At 47.9% G+C, this 19,342-nt stretch overlaps 1 protein-coding gene across 1 annotated transcript; it reads left to right on the plus strand.

Annotated features, from left to right (window-relative positions):
* Positions 1-4,041: 4,041 nt before the first annotated feature.
* Positions 4,042-17,151, plus strand: LOC131565377 (uncharacterized). Its single transcript, XM_058816235.1, has 20 exons — positions 4,042-4,176; positions 5,216-5,557; positions 5,927-6,056; positions 6,189-6,282; positions 7,176-7,326; positions 7,845-8,007; positions 8,689-8,814; positions 9,830-9,898; positions 10,682-10,804; positions 11,089-11,244; positions 11,828-11,881; positions 12,338-12,555; positions 13,220-13,296; positions 13,436-13,546; positions 13,978-14,064; positions 14,803-14,910; positions 15,097-15,218; positions 15,484-15,606; positions 16,163-16,205; positions 16,340-17,151. Exons 2-20 carry the CDS (start codon positions 5,380-5,382, stop codon positions 16,415-16,417), a joined length of 2,211 nt encoding a protein of 736 aa, XP_058672218.1. The 5' UTR covers positions 4,042-4,176; positions 5,216-5,379; the 3' UTR covers positions 16,418-17,151.
* Positions 17,152-19,342: the final 2,191 nt, after the last annotated feature.

The following is a 19,342-nucleotide window of genomic DNA, read 5'->3' on the forward strand; positions in this document are numbered from 1 at the left end:
TTCTCTCTCTCACACATTTGTTAATGGGTTACCTTTGGGGTTTGGAGCTGTTGTCCAGTTGGTTGGCACTGGACAACAGCTCCAAATTCAGGAATGAAGTTGTGAGGGGAACATCACTGGGCCATCACCCCAGAAATTTCATTCCCTCACAAAATCAGGGTTCAGGTAACAGCTTATTTGTAATTTAGGTGGAACAGGCCCTGAGCTTCACCCATGCTCCTCACTCTGCTCCCATTTCCCTCCTGCACAGTGAGGCACGTTCTTATCCCAAGCCTTCCTCCTCAATCCAGGATTTTTTTTTGACACCTGGGCTGGTTGCCTCCCATCTCAGCAACACCAGGGTACAAACAGGGCCCATCATTCCCTCACAGACACATTAGAATCACCTAAATCCTGTTTCCTCCTGAAACCTCAGCTAGTCCCACACAGCAAAGCGCTGAGGGGCTCCCCAAAGGGGAGAAGGGGGGATGTGCCCTCACAACCCCACAGAGAAAGCTTGAAAACCCCACAACTCTTTCCCAAAAGCTCGGTTCTAAGAATCTCTTTTCCATTTCCAGATCTCCCATCATTTCTGGGGCCAAACACACCCAAGAGGCATGACAGGAATCAGCTGGGGTGGGCTCAGCTGCTGGATTAGCACCTGCCCAGGTGGGATTGGAGGTTTTGATCCTCAGAGCCTTTTCCAGCCCACTGATGTATCCCAAACCTTTCACCAGGTACAAACTGTGCAGCACAATGAAGTAGCAGTGAATGTAAATGGGACGTGGAAAGGTTTTTGAACAGATGTTTTAATGGTCTGCTTGCTGTTGTGGTCAGAGAGAAATTCCCTTTGACTTGAGGAGCTGGAGGGTAAAATCCCACTCCTCTGAAGGTGGAGGGTAGAATCCCACTCCTCTGAAGCTGGAGGGTAGAATCCCACTCCTGTGGCCCTCAGCTGCTCATTCCCAGGGAGCTGCAGTCTCCAGTGATGTCCCAACAGCTGCAGAGTCTCCTGGAAGCAGGGATGTGGGAATCACCTGTCCAATATATAAATCTATTTGCATTTCTAGCAGTGGTTTGAGACATTTCTGGCACAGATTCCAGAGAAGCTGTGGCTGCCCTGGATCCCTGGCAGTGTCCAAGGCCAGGCTGGACAGGGCTTGGAGCAATGTGGGACAGTGGAAGGTGTTGGGATTGGAGCTGGATGAGCTTTAAGGTCCCTTCCAGGATCCTCTGATTCCGTGATGTCAGCCCCAGACCTCGAGCTTGGCTGGATCTGGGCACAAAACCCACCAGGGCAGAGCAGACCGAGCTCAGGCAATGCGAAATTCAATATTTTACACCCACACCACTAAAAATAAGCCGCCGCCGCCAACTCTTCATCTGGAAAGAGGAACCACCGATGTCACCGTGTCTTGGACAAGGCACAGCACTCAAGTCCTGACCATATTTAGCCATAAGATCATCTCCCAGGACTTCACAAAATCATGGAATCACAGGATGGTTTGGGTTGGAAGGGACCTTAAATCTCATCCAGTCCCAGCCCCCTGCCATGGGCAGAGAATCAGGAATTTCTGCATGAGAGCAGAGTTTTAGAGAAAAGTCTTCTGGCCAAGGGCCAGTTCTGCTGTTGTTATTCTCCCTGCTATCTCCATACTTCTTTTCATCCCCCAAATTGCTGTGTTGAGTTACTCAAGGTTGCTAAAACCGTGTTGTGTTAAGGAGGCAGCAACAAGAGGAAATTATGTCTCTAGAAAATGCCCCACACAGCTGAAACCAGGCCACCTCTTCAGGTGTCAGGTTTAGATTTTGTCATTGTAAGCAGAGAAACTTGAAACATTTTGCCCAAATGTGTTGAAAGCCAGAAAGATTATTCATGGAATAAATATTCATTTGCAGGAAGAGGGATTTTTTTTTTTAAATGCATGAATATTTCAGGCGGGGTGTGCAGTTTCTTGAAGGAAAAGGTGATCATATTCTGAGTGTTGTTTAAGTAGTTGCTAATATTAAGGATATCAGGAATTAAAGGTATCGGGGTACTTCATTTTTAAGATGAAACCATGGAACAGAATGCCAGAATGGTTTGGGTTGGAAGGGACATTAAAAACCATCCAGTTTCAAGCCCCTGCCATGGGCAGATTCTGCTTAAGTTAAAATCCTTCCTAGATTTTCTTTAACTGATTCTTATTAGTGAAAAACTCCCTCAGAATCAGTCCTCAAACTTTCCCTCCCAGGTGCTGTAACACCATCACTCAGCTGAACAACTTTAACCACAAACACATTGCCCTTGTAGCCCTGAACACCAGAAAATATCTTTATTTTATTCACAGGTCCCGTCGGCTTTTTCCCGGCGAAAACTCGATTCCCTGTGCCAGCAGCACATTAAGACATCGCAGCTTCAGCTCTTCAGCTCTCCCTGCTTCAGAATTCCCTAATTCCTTTTTTTTTTTTTTTGAGGTCGAGTCCTGTCTGAGGCTGTGTGGAGCTCTGGTACCACCTAGTGACCTAGTGTTACTGGGGGGAGCCTCAGCTGCTGAATGCGGCTTTTCCTCGCTGATGTCGCGACAGAAGGTGGCGATGGAGGTGAGGAGATGCAGCGACAGCATCTCCTCCTCCTCCAGCAGCGAGCAGGGCTGGGAGGGGAACGACTCAGAATCACAGAATTCAGGAATATCCTGAGCTGGAAGGGACCCCACAGTGATCATCCAGTCCTGCACAGAATCCCCAAAATCACATTTCCCTGGTGAGGAACCTGCAATGGGTCTCCTCTATCCTGTGCTGGGTGCTCCTGCTCTAGCTGGAGTAACTGAATGATTGTGATTATCATGAATTATTGTGATTATTGATTATCTCAATTACTGTGATTATCATGGAATTCTGGAATGGTTTGGGTTTGGAGGCATCTTCAAGACCATCTCATGAATTATTGTGATTATCATGGAATTATTGTGATTATCATGGAATTCTGGAATGGTTTGGGTTTGGAGGCATCTTCAAGACCATCTCATCCCAATCCCCTGAACAGACCAAGCTCCCTCAGCTGCTCCTCCCATGGCTTCACCTCATGGTGCCACTCCTTTGGAAGCTCTCCCACAGCTTAATATCTTTTATTTTAGTAACCAAAACTGCTCAAAATATTCGAGGTGGGGCCAACCCCAGCGCAGAGTGTGGTGTTGTGGTCTTCACTAATGAAAACGTAACAAAATTATCAGTAAGAACCAATCAGGTCCTGGCAGAATGGGTGTGGGGGGTCTCAGTAATTTGATGGGAATTGGTCTAAATGTGGCAACTAAATGTTAAAAAAGGAATTAGTCACTGGTGAAAAGGGTGTGGGAGTCTAAGTCATTGCTGAAGAAATGGGTGTTAATGATCTTAGTAACGACTAAATTTGAAGGCACCAATGAAGGAATGCCTGTGGGGATTTAAGAAGCTCAAACCGTTTGAACTTCAGGGAGAAATGTGCAGGCTTGATAGAATTGTGAGTATGAACTGTATCCAGGGTCAGTTTAAATCGAATATTAATGTTCATTCAACTGTGATGGGGGAATACATGTTAAATGGGGGATATGTAGTATTGGGACCTCCCTACTGCCTCGGCCAAGGAGGAAAATAGGAGGGAAACGTGGTAAGGAAATGAGGATTAAAGGAAGCTGTGCCTTCCAAAAACTCCAGAGAGACCCCACAGAAGTATGGGACAGTGTTCTCTCTCCGTTACCCGAATAAAGTTGATTTTTGCGGAGTTCCCGTGTCTCTGGCTGGACACTGCCTTGTCCCAGCGGCACTGCCCGCACAGCTCGGCGGGATGTGCAGGGTCCGCCATGGCGGCCACGGTGACACAGGGAACAGCCCTCATAGGGCGCTGCGCTGATGCCGCTTTCGCGGAGAATAAAGCGTTTATTTAACGTTTTTACTGAAAAATTAGTTTTATTTAATGCGTGGCAGCCCTCAGCCCGTGCCCTCACCCAACATGGCGGCGGCCCGCAGCCCTCAGGCGGCGCGGTGAGGGCGGAAGGGCGCGCGGGGCTCGGCCCGGAAGCGCTCGGGCCTTCAAAGAGTGGCGGGCGGCGGGAGCGGGGTCCGGGTGAGCGGGAAAGCCAACGCCGGGAATCCCGGGAAAACTGCGGGAAAACTCCGGGAATCCCGGGCAGAACGGCCCGGCTGGAAGGGCTGAGCGGGCATCCAGCTGCTCTGGGGGAGGTTGGTCGAGGGGTGCGTTGGGAGGAGGCGGTTTGGGGCTGGGGGGGCGAGCGGCGTGTGAGGCGCTGGGGGTGCCGGAGGGAGGGGAAGGGAGGGTGAAATTAAAGGAAAAGACTTTAAAAAACATCCAGTTTCGGCCCCCTGCCATGGGGGGTTCTACTTCGGTTAAAATCCTTCCTAGGTTTTCTTAAACTGATTCTTGTTAGTGAAAAAATCCCTCGGAATCAGTGCTGAGATTTTCCCTCCCAGGTGCTGTAACGCCGTTGCTTGTGGGGAGGGATGAGATGGAGGATGCTGGAGTTTGAGAATGGGGTGAAATGAGGGATGTTTGAGTTTGGGAATGGGGTGAACTGGGGGATGTTTGAGTTTGGGAAAGGGAGTGGGAGTAGGGTTTTTGTTGTTGTTTTGGGTGTTCCTGGTGTTGTTGTTGAATGTTTTTCAGTCTGAGCAATCTGAGTTGCTGTTAACAGGAGTTGTTGTGGAATTCTGGAACGGTTTGGGATGGGAGGAGCTTTAACAGCAAAATTTGGGAAGGATAAATATAAACACCCCGCCCCCCAGCACTACACAGTGATAAAGTGAGGCTTTACTTTATTCTGGCCAGGATGTGCCATGGAAGACATTCCATATACAGGTGGTTCTTTACTAGAAAGCTTGCAGATTTAAACACACAAAACCCAAAGCAATTCCCGTTCATTGGTCCCAAATTTAATGCTGCATCATTTCCAACAATCCATTCCTACCACTTGCCGTGGGGCAGGGACATCTTCCGCTCAATCAGGATGTTCCTAGGTACATCCAACCTGGCTTTAGGCACTCCCAGGCATCCAGGAACAGCCACAGCTTCTCTGGGAACCTTTGCCAGGGCCTCCCCCCGCTCCCAGGAAAGGATTTGTCCCAAAACCCCGTCTAACCTTTCCCTGTCAGTGGGAGCTCATTCCCCTTCTCCTCATTCCGCAGCCATCCCCACCAAACCCACCAGAAGAACAGCTCATCTCATATTTTAATTTTTTTTCTTCTTTTTTCTTCTTGTTTTCAGGCTTCCTTGAACTCTGGATGGAAGCTCCAGTGGGTGTTGAGGTGCTGAGTGCACTGAGGATGAAACATCTGTCTCCAGTGTAATTTACCCAGCAGAGAAGAAGAATTTGGATCCCAGAGGAGTCTTTTTCTTCCCTTGTTCAAGAAAACACCTTAAAAATACAAATGGACAGCCAGTGTTACCCTGGTGGCTGCCAGGTGGTTCCAATTTGGAAGTTGGTGGCCGTGTGGCCATCAGAAAAGGAGGCGGAGGAGGACAACGTAATCCTGATCAGTGATGATGATGATGATGATGAAGGGGAGAGCACCCAAGGCAGTTCAGTCCTGTTTGTAGAGCCACAGGGTAAGAGCTGTTCCCTTGCTGCTGCTGGAGTTCCCTGAAAGATTTGGGGAATAAGCTGAATTAATTCTGTGTTATGCTTGAAATCTGTCTTTGTGTGCTGCACAAGTGAATAAAACCAGGAGGAAATCCCCAATTTGTAGGGATATCTTTGGCACCACTTCAAAGGATGCTGCTGTGTAGTTTTAAAATACTTTAGATTCACCTCAGACTGGGCCTTTTCAGCTGGGTCCTTTTTGATTTGGTTTGATAGTTCATGGAAGTTGGTGTGCCATTCTGTCAGATCCCAAAGAAATGTGTTTCACAGTGTTCAAAAAGTAAATCTCAGTCATTTCTAACATTGATTTACACCTCCTGCTCTCTCTCCTGCAGAGAAGTCTCCCCTGGAAGAGAAGAAATCAGAGGAGCTGGTGGATGAGGAGGGGGATTTGGTGGTCACCTACTGCAAACAGGCCAATGTGATGCCTCACGCCAGGCACGACTGCAGCACGCAGCCCTTTGAGTATGTGCAGGGCTGGGCTGTCCCCTCTGGGCTCCCATTTCCCACATTCCCCTTTGTAACAGCTGCAGGCAGCAGCACAGCTGGGTAAGGATGGGATTTTCATAATGAACCCTCTGCTTTTCAACCTTGCAGGAGGACAGAGAGTGACACTTGCTTCCCCCTTGGGAAAAATGCAGATATTTGTGACCAGTGCTACTGCTACATCTGTGACAAACCAGCTGCTGAGGTAAGGGCAGGGCACAGGAGACAAAACTGTGGATCAAATGGAGCTTTAGCCAAGCCCTGCCTTAGCTCATATTGTTGGCAGCAGCTCTGCTCAGGTGACTGTGCCTAAACCACTCTGGCTCACGAGTTCTTAAGGTCAGGTCTGATATCAGATGAGTTATTTATTGAATAGACAGGAGGGAGCAGAGAAAGGGCTTTAGCAGTTATTTATTACACAGGATGGAGCAAAGCAGGTTACATAAAGCAGTGCACAATAACAAGGTATCTGTATCAAAGAAATAGGATAGATTAGGACTCAGTAACTCTACACTCCCAGGAAAGAGTTAAGGGCTCTAAGAGAATAATACAGGAAATTTGATTAACAGCTCCTCATAACTATTAAAAGTGTGGTTCTGTTGGGGTTTATTTCTAGTCTGGATAATTGTTGGAGTAAACATGCATTTATTTGTCCTGTTTGCTTTGGGCACACAGTGCATTTCATAAAATCAGATTACTAAATCTGACATTTTTTAATGAATTAGAGAAATGCCAGCTTTCTGTCCTCACTGGAGTTAGGAGTGGGGGGAATTGTGTGGGGGTGGGGGTTTATTTGCTTGGACCTTTTTGAATTTCAGAAGACTTTGAGCTGTGGGCAAAGTTGGGGTGAACATGCAAAGACAGGGCTCAGTTCCCAGTGGGGAGGGTGCCAGCCCTGAGGCTCTCTGCGAAGGGCTCAGCAGTGACAGGTAATCAATGAGGGGCTTTTTTATAATGATTGCCATGATATCAAATTGTTGCTTGTCAGATATTTACTCAGGTGCAGGGAGGATAAAAGGAATTGTAACCCCTCACTCAGTGCTGAGGGAAGACACAAAACCCCAGCAACCTCTCCCTGTTTTGTATTTTCTGACACAGTGCCAGCTCTGGACAGTCCCTTCCCTGTGCCACTGCAATGCCCACAACAAGAGCAACTTCTGGAAGGCACAGAGGAACTTTGCCCTGGCTGGAATCCTGGCCACCTTCAACCTGGAGCTGCTGGAGCTGGACACGGAGCTGCGCCGTGGGGGTGGGTGCTCTGTCCCCAGGGCCCTGCTCAGGTCCTGTCCTGGCTGCTCTGTCCCCAGGGCCCTGCTCAGTCTCTGCCCTGGGTTACAGCTTGGCTGCTCCACTCCAATCCTTGGGCAGTTTTTAAGGAGTTAAATTGCTCTTCTGGTTTATTTTTCCATGCTTGGACCAGGGATGGCTTTATGGGTGCAGGTTCCTGCTTTTCTCCATCTGGGGGAATCATAGAATGGTTTGGGGTGGAATGGAGCTGGGAGATGATCTCCTTCCAACCCCTTTTCTTGGGCAGGGACACTTCCCACTATCCCAGGGTGCTCCAGGGCCTTTCCACCCTCCCAGGAACCAGTTCCTTCCCAATATCCCACCTAAATTTCCCCTCTTTCAGCAACAAAGCTTTCCTGACCAATAAAACTGGATGCAAACAATTTCCTAAGCAATTTCACATGGGGAACTTTGTCTTTTGATTTTGAAAAAAATCATGGAAAAATCTTTATGTAATTTTTTTTTTGTCTTGTGTCTTAGGAGATCTGCTAGAAAAATTCATCAGGGATCTTTCTGTAGCCTATAACAAATACCTGACAGGAGAAAGGATCTGTCCCCCAGGATATGAATGCTGCTGCCAGCCAAAATTGCCCCCAGGGCAGTGCAGGGTCTGCAGCTCACGGAATGTGGAGGTGGTGTACAAGTAAGTGACAACAGGTTTGGGTTTGTCAGGGCAACTTTGATTTATTTAGTGAGTTATAATCAAAATTGTGGCACCTGAGACAGCAAAAATAGAGTGGAGAGAACTTGTATGGTGAGCAAGATAAATTGCATTTGGCTGTAGTTTAAAATCCCTCTTCGATGTGTCTGTAAATCTCCTGTGCTCTGCAGGACACCTGGGGATCTCTGATTGTTACAGCCTGGCAAAGTGGGAACCTGAGGCCTGGGCTTTGGGGTGGCTTTAGGGGGGATATTGGGAGGGAATCCTTCCCTGGGAGGGTGGGCAGCTCTGGCACAGATTCCAGATTCCCAGGGGAGCTGGGGCTGCCCTGGATCCCTGGCAGTGCCCAATGCCAGGTTGGACATTGGGGCTTGGGACAGTGAAAGGTGTTTGGGTTGGAATTTAAGGTTCCTTCCAACCCAACCCATTCTAGGATTTTTTACTAATTTCTTTCCTAGAATGAGTTTCACCTTTTCACCGGTATAACAAACCTTCAAAACCCAAAGCGTTGGTGGTGCCAGCACCTCCTCAGTGTGCTGGAGATCTCTGAAGGCAAGGCTGGGCTCTGAGTGCTCTTAAGCTGTGGGATGGCCACAATTACCGCTTGTTTAGGAAATCCATTGTTATAGACCCTTGATCTTACAGGCCACTTGACTTTCTCAGGTATTCTGATGTTTTCGAGCTGGTAACAAGATTTTTAAATCAGGCAGACCAAGAAAGCCCCAAAGCTGCTGCTGTCATGCTGCTGGGAGCAGCTAAACAGATTGCCCTGCACAAAGACCCTGCTCTGTAAGTACCTGGCCCACAGAGAGTTCGGGATCTTCCTTCTTTCCTCCAGTGGAGGGGAATTAGTGAGACAGTCCTGGGGGTTTGTTTATTAGGAAAGGGTAAAAATCCCAGCCCGGGCTGCAGCACAAGAGGAAGATGAACACACTGAGGGAGAAGAGGGATTTGGAGCAGGAGGGATTTGGGAAAAAGAAAAGCTTGGATGTGAGAGGGAAAAGTTCAGCAGGAGTGAGAGTTTGAGATCTCTGTCAAAATTCCCTGCCAAGGGAAAGGCAGATTTAATATTAAACAACAAAGTTGGTTGGCAAGATTTGCTCCAGTGCTTACAGGAGAGCTTAGGCACAACAAAGGCAAACAAGCAACAACAAACCCGAACATAATCCAGGCATTCAGAAAAGGAAACGAACCGAGAACCACCGAGGGCAGTGTGGGACAAAGGGAACACAAATATAAAAAGGAGCTCGGCCTTAAAAGCTTAACAGCACTCCCACTTAACAGTACTTTAAATTATACCTAAGCTTAGCAATTCAACAAAGAAACAGCACTTACACCTAACTTAAGCTTAGTTTAAAACTTAACCTTAATGATTTAAGGGGAATAACACTGCAACAGCATTAACCTAACTTAGAACTTCGAAGTTACACTTAGCGACTCAGCAAAACACTTTCCAACAGCACAAGGAGCTTTGCTTTGTGAAACCTGAACATTTTGGGGTTTAAATTCAGGTGTTTTGGTAAAAGAGAAGGAAATGATGTCTGGATTGGTTTGAAAGAGCAGCTCCCTGCAGTTCCTGCTGAGGAGAGATCTAGATTTGCAAGGAGTAGAGGCTGCATTTGTTACCTGAGAATTTTTCACTGTTTTGCACTTCACCACTTGTTTCAGTCTTTGCAGGAATTTTTTTCAGCATGCCAGCTTCCAAGATTTTTCCTTAAAAAGTGTTTTCCTCAACAGTTGAGTACAGAGAAGGGGAAAAGGCAGGAAGGGAAGCCAGGCATTAATTGGTGTTGGTTTTTTCCAGGCTTAGGAGCTGTCAGAGCCTTAGCCACACTGCTTCCCTGAGGATTGCTGTCCCATTTCTGTTCCAGAGGTGAGATTGGTTTCCTTGCTGGTTTCAGGTGACAAATCCCCTGTTCAGAGGCACGTGGGAGGCCAGAGCAGGTTGTGGTTGTTGCACCAAGGAGAGGTCACAGCCTGGCAGGGTTCCCCTGGGATGGAGCATGGAAAAGCTCCCCCAGAGGTTGGAGAATGAGGACACCCAGCTCCCTTGGCTTAATTCACTTCCCATTTTAGCTCTAACCTTCACCTTTCCCCCCAAATTCACCTGCCACACAAGGTTGGTGAATGAGGAATTCAATTCTTTCCAACCCAGTTCTATATTCTCACCTTCTCTGGAGCCAATGACTGGTACAACCCAAATCCTTCAGCAGTTCTCATTTTAAGTTGCTGTTCTTGATTTTTTTAATTTCTGACTTGGAACAAAAAAGGGAGAGTTTGTCCTTACCTCCCTGCCAAAACGTAAAGAGTAAACTCTTCTTTTTTATCTCCACTTATCAATTAATACAGAAAAGATTCCAGTAGCAGGACAGGTGCAGGAGCTCAAGCCCAGCACAGTTTGAATTGTTTGCTGTACACATTCCTTGGAGATCTTTGTTTTAAAGCTTAAACCCCACAGAACCTTGGTTTTAAAAACAACAGCACAATAATAATTTCATTATTCACTACAAAACTTAAAGCAGAAATTCACATACAGATCCAAACAAAAAAACCCCAAACTTGTGTGGTTTTCCATATGATGAAAAAAGACAACTTGTTAGTAACTCACCTCATTTTAAAACACCCTTTTTGAATTATTTTTCTTTTCAAATCACAGGATCATAACCCGACTTCAGAGGATGCTGGTGTTGTGTGACTTCCCAAAAATTCTGTATGACAAGTTTGTTGAGTTTTTCCAGTCCATCTCCCTTCCCTGCCACTGCTATGCCTTCTCAAACAGGTGAGTTCTGGGGCCTCTGAGTGTGTTTGGATCCAGTGCAATGTTCTTTCCCTGATAATTAAAGTGGGAGCATTTTAGAGGAATATTTCAGTATTTGCTGCTTTCCCTGTTTGTTGTTTGATGCCATGACTGAGCTGTTCTCCCTAAAGTTTTATTTCCTTTCCCCCAGACTGAGCTCTAAACCCCAACATGTTTTATTAATCAAACTTCACGATCGTTAAAGCAGCTAATTAGTGATGTACAACAAAACACAGTTAAAAATTACTTTCTTTTTATTTTTCCAGCTTGAATGTTTTGCCCTGGGACCACATGCTGCTGACCACAGTTTTAAAAGGCCAGAACATCACTGGGCAGAGGAGACAGAAAGGAAGGAAAACCCACCTGTGGGAAGCTCTCCCTGTTGTGGAGGCTCGAGTGGAGAAACTGCTGGAGAAAAAGAAGTGAGATTGGTTTGGCTTTTCCATTTTGAGAACTCAATTCTTATATTTTGACTGCTCCAAACCTCTGTACTTTGGTATGGGGAAACACAAAACAAACTCTTTTTTAAATTTTTTTTTTCCTCTCAACAAGGCCAGGAGCTTTTTGAAGTCACTCAAAGCCCTTTGAATGCCTCAGGACCAAGAAAAGATTGCTGGAGTGGCTCATTTCTGTGTCTCCAAAAACCCTACAGGTTTTACATGTTGATTTTCCAAGCAATTCCTCTTCATCAGAGGCTGACAAGTGGAAGGCAGCCAGAAGAGTCTGTTCTGGGTCTTCAGAAAATCCAATATTGCAAAGAATCCAGTCCACTTAAAGAATTCAGCTGCAAGGCAACATCTGGTTTTATTTTGCCACAGCTGACATAATCTGGGAGTAACCTCTAGGAATTTATTTCCAGCTAATATTTCCAAATATTTATTTATTTCTGTCCTGCTGTGCTGTCCTGTGTGGGAAGCTCTCCTGGTTTGCTTCTTTCATTGTTTGCCCTGTGCACAGTTCTGCACTTCCTTCTCCTTCCTTCTCACCTTCTGTTCTTCTCCCCAGGTACAAGGAAGTTGTTCGGTACCTGAGAGCTGTGAAATGCAATGAAAACCAAAGGTAAAGGGCTTTTCCCCTTTTCCTTTTCCCTCTCTTTTCCCTTATTCTCTCTCTTTTCTGCTATTCCACTCTTTTCCCCTATTCCCATCCCTTTTCCTTTTCCCTCCCTTTCCTTTTCCCCTCTCTTCCCCCCTCTTTTCTTTCTCCTATCTTTTTCCCCCCCCCTTTGCTTTTCCCCTCTCTTTTTCTCCCTTTTCCCTTCTTTTTCCTCCCTTTCCTTTCTCGCTCTCTTCCTCCCCTTTCTTTTTCCCTGTCTTTTCCCCCCCTTTCCTTTCCCCTTCTTTTTCTTCCCTTTCCTTCCCTGCTTTTTCCTCCCTTTCCTTTTCCCCCCTTTTTCCTCCCTTCTTCCCCCTCTCTTCCCTCCCCTCTGCAATGGTCAAGCCCAAGCAGATCTCTCCCCAAATCCTACACAAACCCCATCCTAACGAACCCCAAACCTTCATTTCCTCCTCCCAGGCTCCGAGACCTCCGGGATCTGATCCCGTTCTACCTGTGCAAAACTGGGAATTTCCTGGATGCTGCCCACTCCCTGCTGTTCCCTGTGAACAGCCTGGCCTGCTGCTCTGCCTGCAGGATCACCCCCTGCCAGTTCAAGGTCTACCTCAAGATCTTCAGGACAGGCTGTGTTCCCTCTGGGAATGACATGCTGGAGACAGGGCCCTGGGTTACTGCTGGTGAGTGTCACTTCTCCTTTCCTTCCTTATTTCCTTCCTTATTTCCTTCCTTTCCTTCCTTCCCTGGAGCATGGATTATTCACTTCACTTAAAACACTCATTTTGTCAGCTCATTTTCTGCTGAAAGCAAAGCAAGAGAAACTATTCAAAGCAAATCCAAATCTCTTCATTCCCTCCCAGCATTGCCATTGGCAGTGGGGATTTGGCTTTATGTCTCAGCCATGACCTTGAGGAGCAAGCCTCCTGATGGGAGATGTTTCATCATCAGAATCATGAGCTCTGCCTCTGATATAATTGCCATCATCTGTCCTGGGCTTTGTCACCTCTCAGGGTGTCTTCAGATTTATTTGGGAGTTGTTCCCTGCTGGCAGAATTCTTGGAAGTGTGAGATCCCTCAGTGTGGTGTGATGTCCACAGCAAACACTTCCCTGGGATCACCTGGCTCAGGCTGGATGGTGTCCAGACTTTGCAGCTTTCCAGAGCTGTGGTTTGTAGCTGATGTTTATTCATTCCTCCACAAACCAGAGTAGAACAGCTGTAAACACCTGCTGGCTCTGCAGGAACAAACCTGTAACCAGGTGAATATCCTGCTTGTGTTCCTGCTGTGGAGTGACTTGGGCTGTGTGGGGTCTGGGTTTGATCATTTTCATTTCCATCCCTGCAGGCTCTCCCCTGAGGAACACTGTGCTAATTAAGCAGGCACTGAAACTGCTCTACAGCAGTGAGGCACTCTACAGGAATGTGAGTGAGGCCAAAATTCCTTCTTGTCCTGTTCCCTCTCCTTGAGAGGACAAGGATTTACTCTGACCCTTTTCCTCTGAGTAACTCACCTCTCTGCCCAGATTTCACTTTGTAACACAAATGTGCTGTTGTTTTTTAGGCCAAATGTTGGAGTTCCTTCATCATGATTTTGGGGAGCAGTGATTTGTTGGAAAAGAGGGGGCACCTGCTCCCCTTACCCCTGGGAGAGCCCCCCCTTAGCTTCCAAGAGGTACCAAACAGTGCTGGGAGCTGGGAGATCTCCTGGCTTGGGTTTGGACAGGATTCCTGTGGATGTTGGAATTGGCTCCTTCTCCCAGATGCCAGAGTGAACTTGCAGTGCCCCATCCTGTGCCAGGGTGGCTCTGCAGCACCTGGGGGTTTAGGAATGTTAAAGGCAGCTGGAAATGGGTTCATTCTGCTCCCAGCTCAGGCCTGGCACTGGTTCTGGATCTGTTCATTCTGATCAGAAAGGGCCTGGACAGGGGGAATGGCTTCCCAGAGCCAGATGGGAGATGGGGCAGGAATTCCTGGCTGGGAGGGTGGGCAGGCACCATCCTCTGCAGAAATGCTGAAGAAGTCACTGAAAAGCTCATGAAACGCCCATTTCTGACATGGTTTGGGGAGGATCTGCCACCCTTGTCCCTCACTGTCCCCTTGCAGAATGTGCTGGCAGCCAGTGGCAACTTCCTGGAGGATCTCAAGTCTGGAGTTAATGTCTCTTTACCATCTGCTACTTTCTCTGGTCAGGTGAGTGATGACAACAAAGAATTTGTCCCCAGCAGTGAAAATTGTTGTGTTATTAAGGAAAGCTTTCAAGAGAGGCCTGGAAGATTTTTTTGGGGGTGATCAGATTAACACAGTCTGAACTCTGGAGCAGATATGGAGGTAGAGAACTGAGGGTCTCTCTGCTCTGCACATCTTCAGGCCAGGAGAAATCTTTATCCTTGTCCAAATTGATGGATTTATAAAAGAGGAGGGCTGGGAATAATTGATTGTGTCCTAACTCCTCCCAGGGTCTGGCTCACACAGGACACTGGGGCTTCTCAAAACTCAGAATTGCCTAGAAGTTCTAAATTTCTTTTCAATTAAGGGTTTCAGGTATGTGGAACTTGTTTGAGATAGCAGGAATAACATTCCATATTCAATGCAGTCATCTAAGGAGCTGCCTTACTCTTTTTTTACTTTTTTGGAGGAAATTTCAGTTTATTTTCCAAAGATGTGACTTCTGAGCTGAATTTTTTCCCCTGTAATTCCATAGTTCTGCTCCTGTGTGATTTCATTTTTATGTGAGCACTTTGAGAGCACCAGCAATAAAATCCCTGTTCCATTCCCCTGTGTTTAACTCTTGATAAGGTTCTTGTGGATTTGCTGTGTGCCCTCCAAGCTCTGTGGCTGACCTGGAATAACTCAGTGCTGGTATGAGTGGATAAATAAAGGAAAAGCAGCTCTTAAATCCATTTCTTTCCTTGTTGCTCTCTTGTGTAGCTGCACCACGAGGCTTCTCTCATCCTGGCAGTGCAAGCAGTGCAGCAGATGCTTTGTTGTGACCTTCCCCACTTGACTTCCTTCTTAGAGATAGTCCTGGCTTTTGGGGTGAGTCCCAGGAAGTGATTCCTGTTGTAAGAGATGAAAACAAATAATGTTTAATGATAAAACACCATCCTGGAAGCTTCAGCCACGTTTAATTTGACTTTGCTTTGATCTTTATTGTTGTTTTTTTATTATTTATTTTAAGGAATGATTGGCAGTGAGGTTAAATCATATTTTGTCTCTTCTTAGAAAAACTTCTGGGCTCTGAGGCTGTTGCTGGACCAGCTGTGCTGTGAGGAGCACATCCTGTGTGGCACTGCCAACCTGCTCCTGAGGGACCTGAGTCGGGAGGGGGGGACCATGCTGAGAGTGTGAGTGAGCCCTGGCAGGGGGATAATGTGGGGTGCACATCTGGGGAATGCACAGCTGGGGAATTCCTTCACCATGGCTCTGGGGAGCAGCGATTTGCTGGGAGAGAGGGGGCAGCTCCTTCCCTCGTCCCTGGGAGAGCCCCCTTGGCTTCCAGCAGTGCTGGGGGCAGCTCCTGCCTTGGCTCTGTGGGAATTGGCTCCCCCCAGGTGCCAGAGGGAGCTCCCAGTGCCTCAACCCCTGTGGTTTTGTGGTTTTGTTGTCCAGGTGGCAGAACCTCGGCCCCCAGTACGTGGGGGAGTTCCTGTGCCTGTTCCTGACCTGCAGACACAAGAGGATGCAATCTGTGGGGCTCTTCAGCCTCAACGTGGTCATTGAGAACCTGCACCTGTGAGTGACTGGGGACTGCCCCAGGGCCCCTGAAATCCATCCTGGAATTGTCCCATTGGGACTGCCCAGGGCCACCTGAAATTCTGGGATTGTCCCTTTCTGAGAGTAGGGACTGACCCAGAGGCACTTGCAATAAATCCTGAGATTGTCCCACTTGGAACTACCCCAGAGCCACCTGAAATAAATCCTGGGATTGTCCCGTTCTGAGTGTGGGGATTAACCCAGGGCCACCTGAGAAAAATCCTGACATTGTCCCTCTGGGACTGCCCCAGGGCTCCCTAAAATTCTGGGATTATTCCACTGGAACTGCTCCAGAGCCACCTGAAATCAATCCTGGCATTGTCCCATTCTGAGAGTGGGGACTGCCCCAGAGCCACCTGAAATTCTGGGATTGTCCCCCTGGGGCTGCAAGTTCTGAGGTTCCCCCCAATCATTCTCCTGTAAATCTGGAATCCCCTTGGCTTGGAGCTTGTTGGATTTTTGTAGGTTTTTGAGCCATGCAGAGCCAGGGGTGGCTGCGCCTGTGGGAATGAGTGGGAATTTCTCTCTGTTTCAGATGTCCCTGGGCCAAGCAGCTCTGCACCTTTTTCCTCGAGTCTGTGAGTATCCCGGTATTTGTAGGATTTATCAGCAAAGCAGATCCCTGATACCCCTCACCAATTAAATATTGAAATGGTTTTTATATTTAAAAAATATTCCTGAAGGGAATTAACTGTGTTTTGTCTCTTCCCAGGGCTTGGGGCAGCTCCCCTTTGGCACCACAGTTCACCAGGAAGTTTCCAAGTTTGTCAGTGCCTTTGAGAAGCTTTAATTGGGACCAAATCCTCAGGAATATTTTCCAGTTGGTTTTTCGTCCAACCAGTCTCTTCCTGGAGAGTTCCTTTGCTTTGGTTGTCACCTCCAGGAAGAGTCAGCTAAAACCTGACTTCCCTGGCTCTGCAGTGGGACCAGAGCCACATTTTGGGAGTTTCTTGCAGTTCCACACATTCAGGACTGTTGGAAGGGGCAGCAGCTTGGAGTTGTTTTCAGGAGCTGACAAAAGCTTCTGGATGGAGCAGGAGGCAGTAAAGAATTTTTCCTCCTTTTGGGACACAAACCTTGCAAGAGGCAACTGCTGAGAGGGAAAAGCTGAAAACAGGGAGCTGAGAACTCCCTCTGCAGCAGTTTGGGGTCAAGTGCTGTTTGCATACAGCTCTGATTTTGGGTTTCATTCTAAACCAAGAGGCTGAAGATAAAACTGAGCTTTATTTTCTTCAGCCAGCCCCAGTGTGGGGCAGTGGAGAGCTGCTTTTGTTTGGAAATAATCCAGCTTTCAGGCTGGCCTTTTATTTTCTGCTGAAAATAAGGTTTAGATTGGTGCAGGTGGCATTTCCCACATCCTAAATCTGATGGGAATTTGGAATTCACTGTGACCTGGAAGAGCTCTGGAGCCTGGGCTGGGCTCTGCAGGAAAACAAACCCCAATGTGTGCCCAGGGGCACTTTGCACATTTCCACAGGGGTCTGGGGGATCTGCAGCTCTTGTTATCCCAAAGTTCCCACAAAAAATGCACCTGGATGGAAATCTGACACCTTGTTCATTAAAACTGTCTATGTTCCATTGTTACTTTGACATTTTGAGTGGTTTTTTTGGTTGTTTACTTGGTTTGGGGTGGGACTTTTGGGGTTGGATTTTGTTTTGGGCTTGCGGTTTTATTTTTGGCTTTGGTTTCTTTGGGGTTTTTTATATTGGGGGATTTTTATTGGGTGTTTTGGTCCTGTTTTTTGGGGGATTAGGGTTTTTTGACTTTGAGGGGTTTTTGTCTCTTTGGGTTTATTTTGTTGGGGGATTGGGTTTTGGATCTTTTGGGAGGTTGGGTTTTTAGGAAGCTGAGGGTTTTGGTGAGGGTTTATGGTTTTTCTTTAGGAAGTTGAGGGATTTTGGGAGGTTGGGGGTTTTTTTAGGATGTTGGGAGGGTTTTGAGGGGTAGGGTTTTTTTTGAGTTGAGAGGATTTTGGGGGAATTTAAGGGATTTTGGGAAGTTGAGGCATCTTTGGGGGGTTTAGGGTTGGTTTTTTTTTTTTTTGTGGAGCTGAGATTTTCCTTTTGAGTATTGGGTTTTTGGTTTGGGGTTTATTTTGAGGTTTGAATTTTTGCCTTGGGGTTGGACTGGGCCAGGCTGAGTCTCCTCCAGATCCCCCCATGCCAGGACCCCAAAGAGGGAGTGGGAACAGATTTAGGGCAGGGGCTTTGTGTCCCCTTCCAGCCTGGATTTCTCCCCCTGGGCACAGGAAATCTGGGAAATGTTTCTTTCCTGTAAGTAAACCCTTCTCCATTATTGATCCCTGCTCAGTTTTAATGCCTTGGAGCAGCCCTATGGATCCTTTAGGTAATGATTTAATCTTTTATGGATGAGGAAAAACCTATTCTGGAGCTCTGCACTTCCCTCTGGGCCTGGAGTGCTCCTGGAGGAAGGCTGAGCTCTGCTGCAGGTCAAATGGAGAGGAACAGAGCTCATTAAAAATGGAAAAGTGGCTTTGGAGCAGGAAATGGGGCCTGGAGCTGCCTCACCCCAAAGCTGGAGCAGACACAGTTCTGCTGCTTCAGCAACGCTGCCAGGCAGGAGGGAGCAGAGCTGCCGGGGAGGGACAGCACCAAAAATCACATTTCACATGGAGAGTTGTGGATTTCACCTGGAAAATGGTGAAATTCACCTGGAATATGAATTTCACCTGGAAAATTGTGAATTTCACCTGGAAATAAACATAAACAGGGACAAGAGGAGAAGGAACTCCTCTGAGTTGGATATTTGGGGAATTCCTTCATGGAAGAGCTGGAAGGGGCGGCCCAGGGCAGGGACATCCCCAGGAGGGTTGGGGACAGGAGTCAATGTGGATTGGGGAAATGATCAGACAGGGATCCATTAAAGGTTGGATTTGGGGATCGTGGAAGGAATTTTCCAGCCTCAGGCTGTTCCCTCTCCTGTCCCTTGTCACCCCCTGGCTGTCCCCTCCTGTCAGGGACTTGTGCAGAGCCAAGAATTCCCCCTGATCCCCCTTTTCTGCAGGCTGAGCCCCTTCCCGGCTCCCTCAGCCCTGCTGGTGCCCCATTCCCTTCCCCAGCCCTTTTGCCCTGGCCCTGGCCCTCAGTCAGCTCTGAGGGTCGGGGTTGGGTCCCTGCCCAGCTCCCCTGGGGTCACAGGGACGTTTCCAGCTGCTCTCCCGGCCCAAAATCCCAGATTTAATCCCGGGACTATGGAAATGGCAGCTTAACAGATGGCCCCGCTGGATAATAGTGCAGAGCCCAGGAGCTCAGCATCCTTTAATCTGCAAAAAACGGGGGTGGGATGGACCCCAAATCCCTGCAATCAGAGCCTGCTCCTGCCTGGAGGGGGGGATGGACCCCAAATCCCTGCAATCACAGCCTGGAGGGTGGGATGGACCCCAAATCCCTGCAATCACAGCCTGGAGGGTGGGATGGACCCCAAATCCCTGCAATCACAGCCTGGAGGGTGGGATGGACCCCAAATCTCTGCAATCACAGCCTGCTCCTGCCTGGAGCAGCTCCTGGAAGGGAAGGGAAGGGAAGGGAAGGGAAGGGAAGGGAAGGGAAGGGAAGGGAAGGGAAGGGAAGGGAAGGGAAGGGAAGGGAAGGGAAGGGAAGGGAAGGGAAGGGAAGGGAAGGGATGGGAGCCCAGGGCACCCTCCTGCTCCTGGCACGTCAGAAGAACACAGAAAACACATCACTTTTTAATAGA

The sequence above is a fragment of the Ammospiza caudacuta genome, chromosome 17 (assembly GCF_027887145.1).
Source record: "Ammospiza caudacuta isolate bAmmCau1 chromosome 17, bAmmCau1.pri, whole genome shotgun sequence".
Classification (NCBI taxonomy): domain Eukaryota; kingdom Metazoa; phylum Chordata; class Aves; order Passeriformes; family Passerellidae; genus Ammospiza; species Ammospiza caudacuta.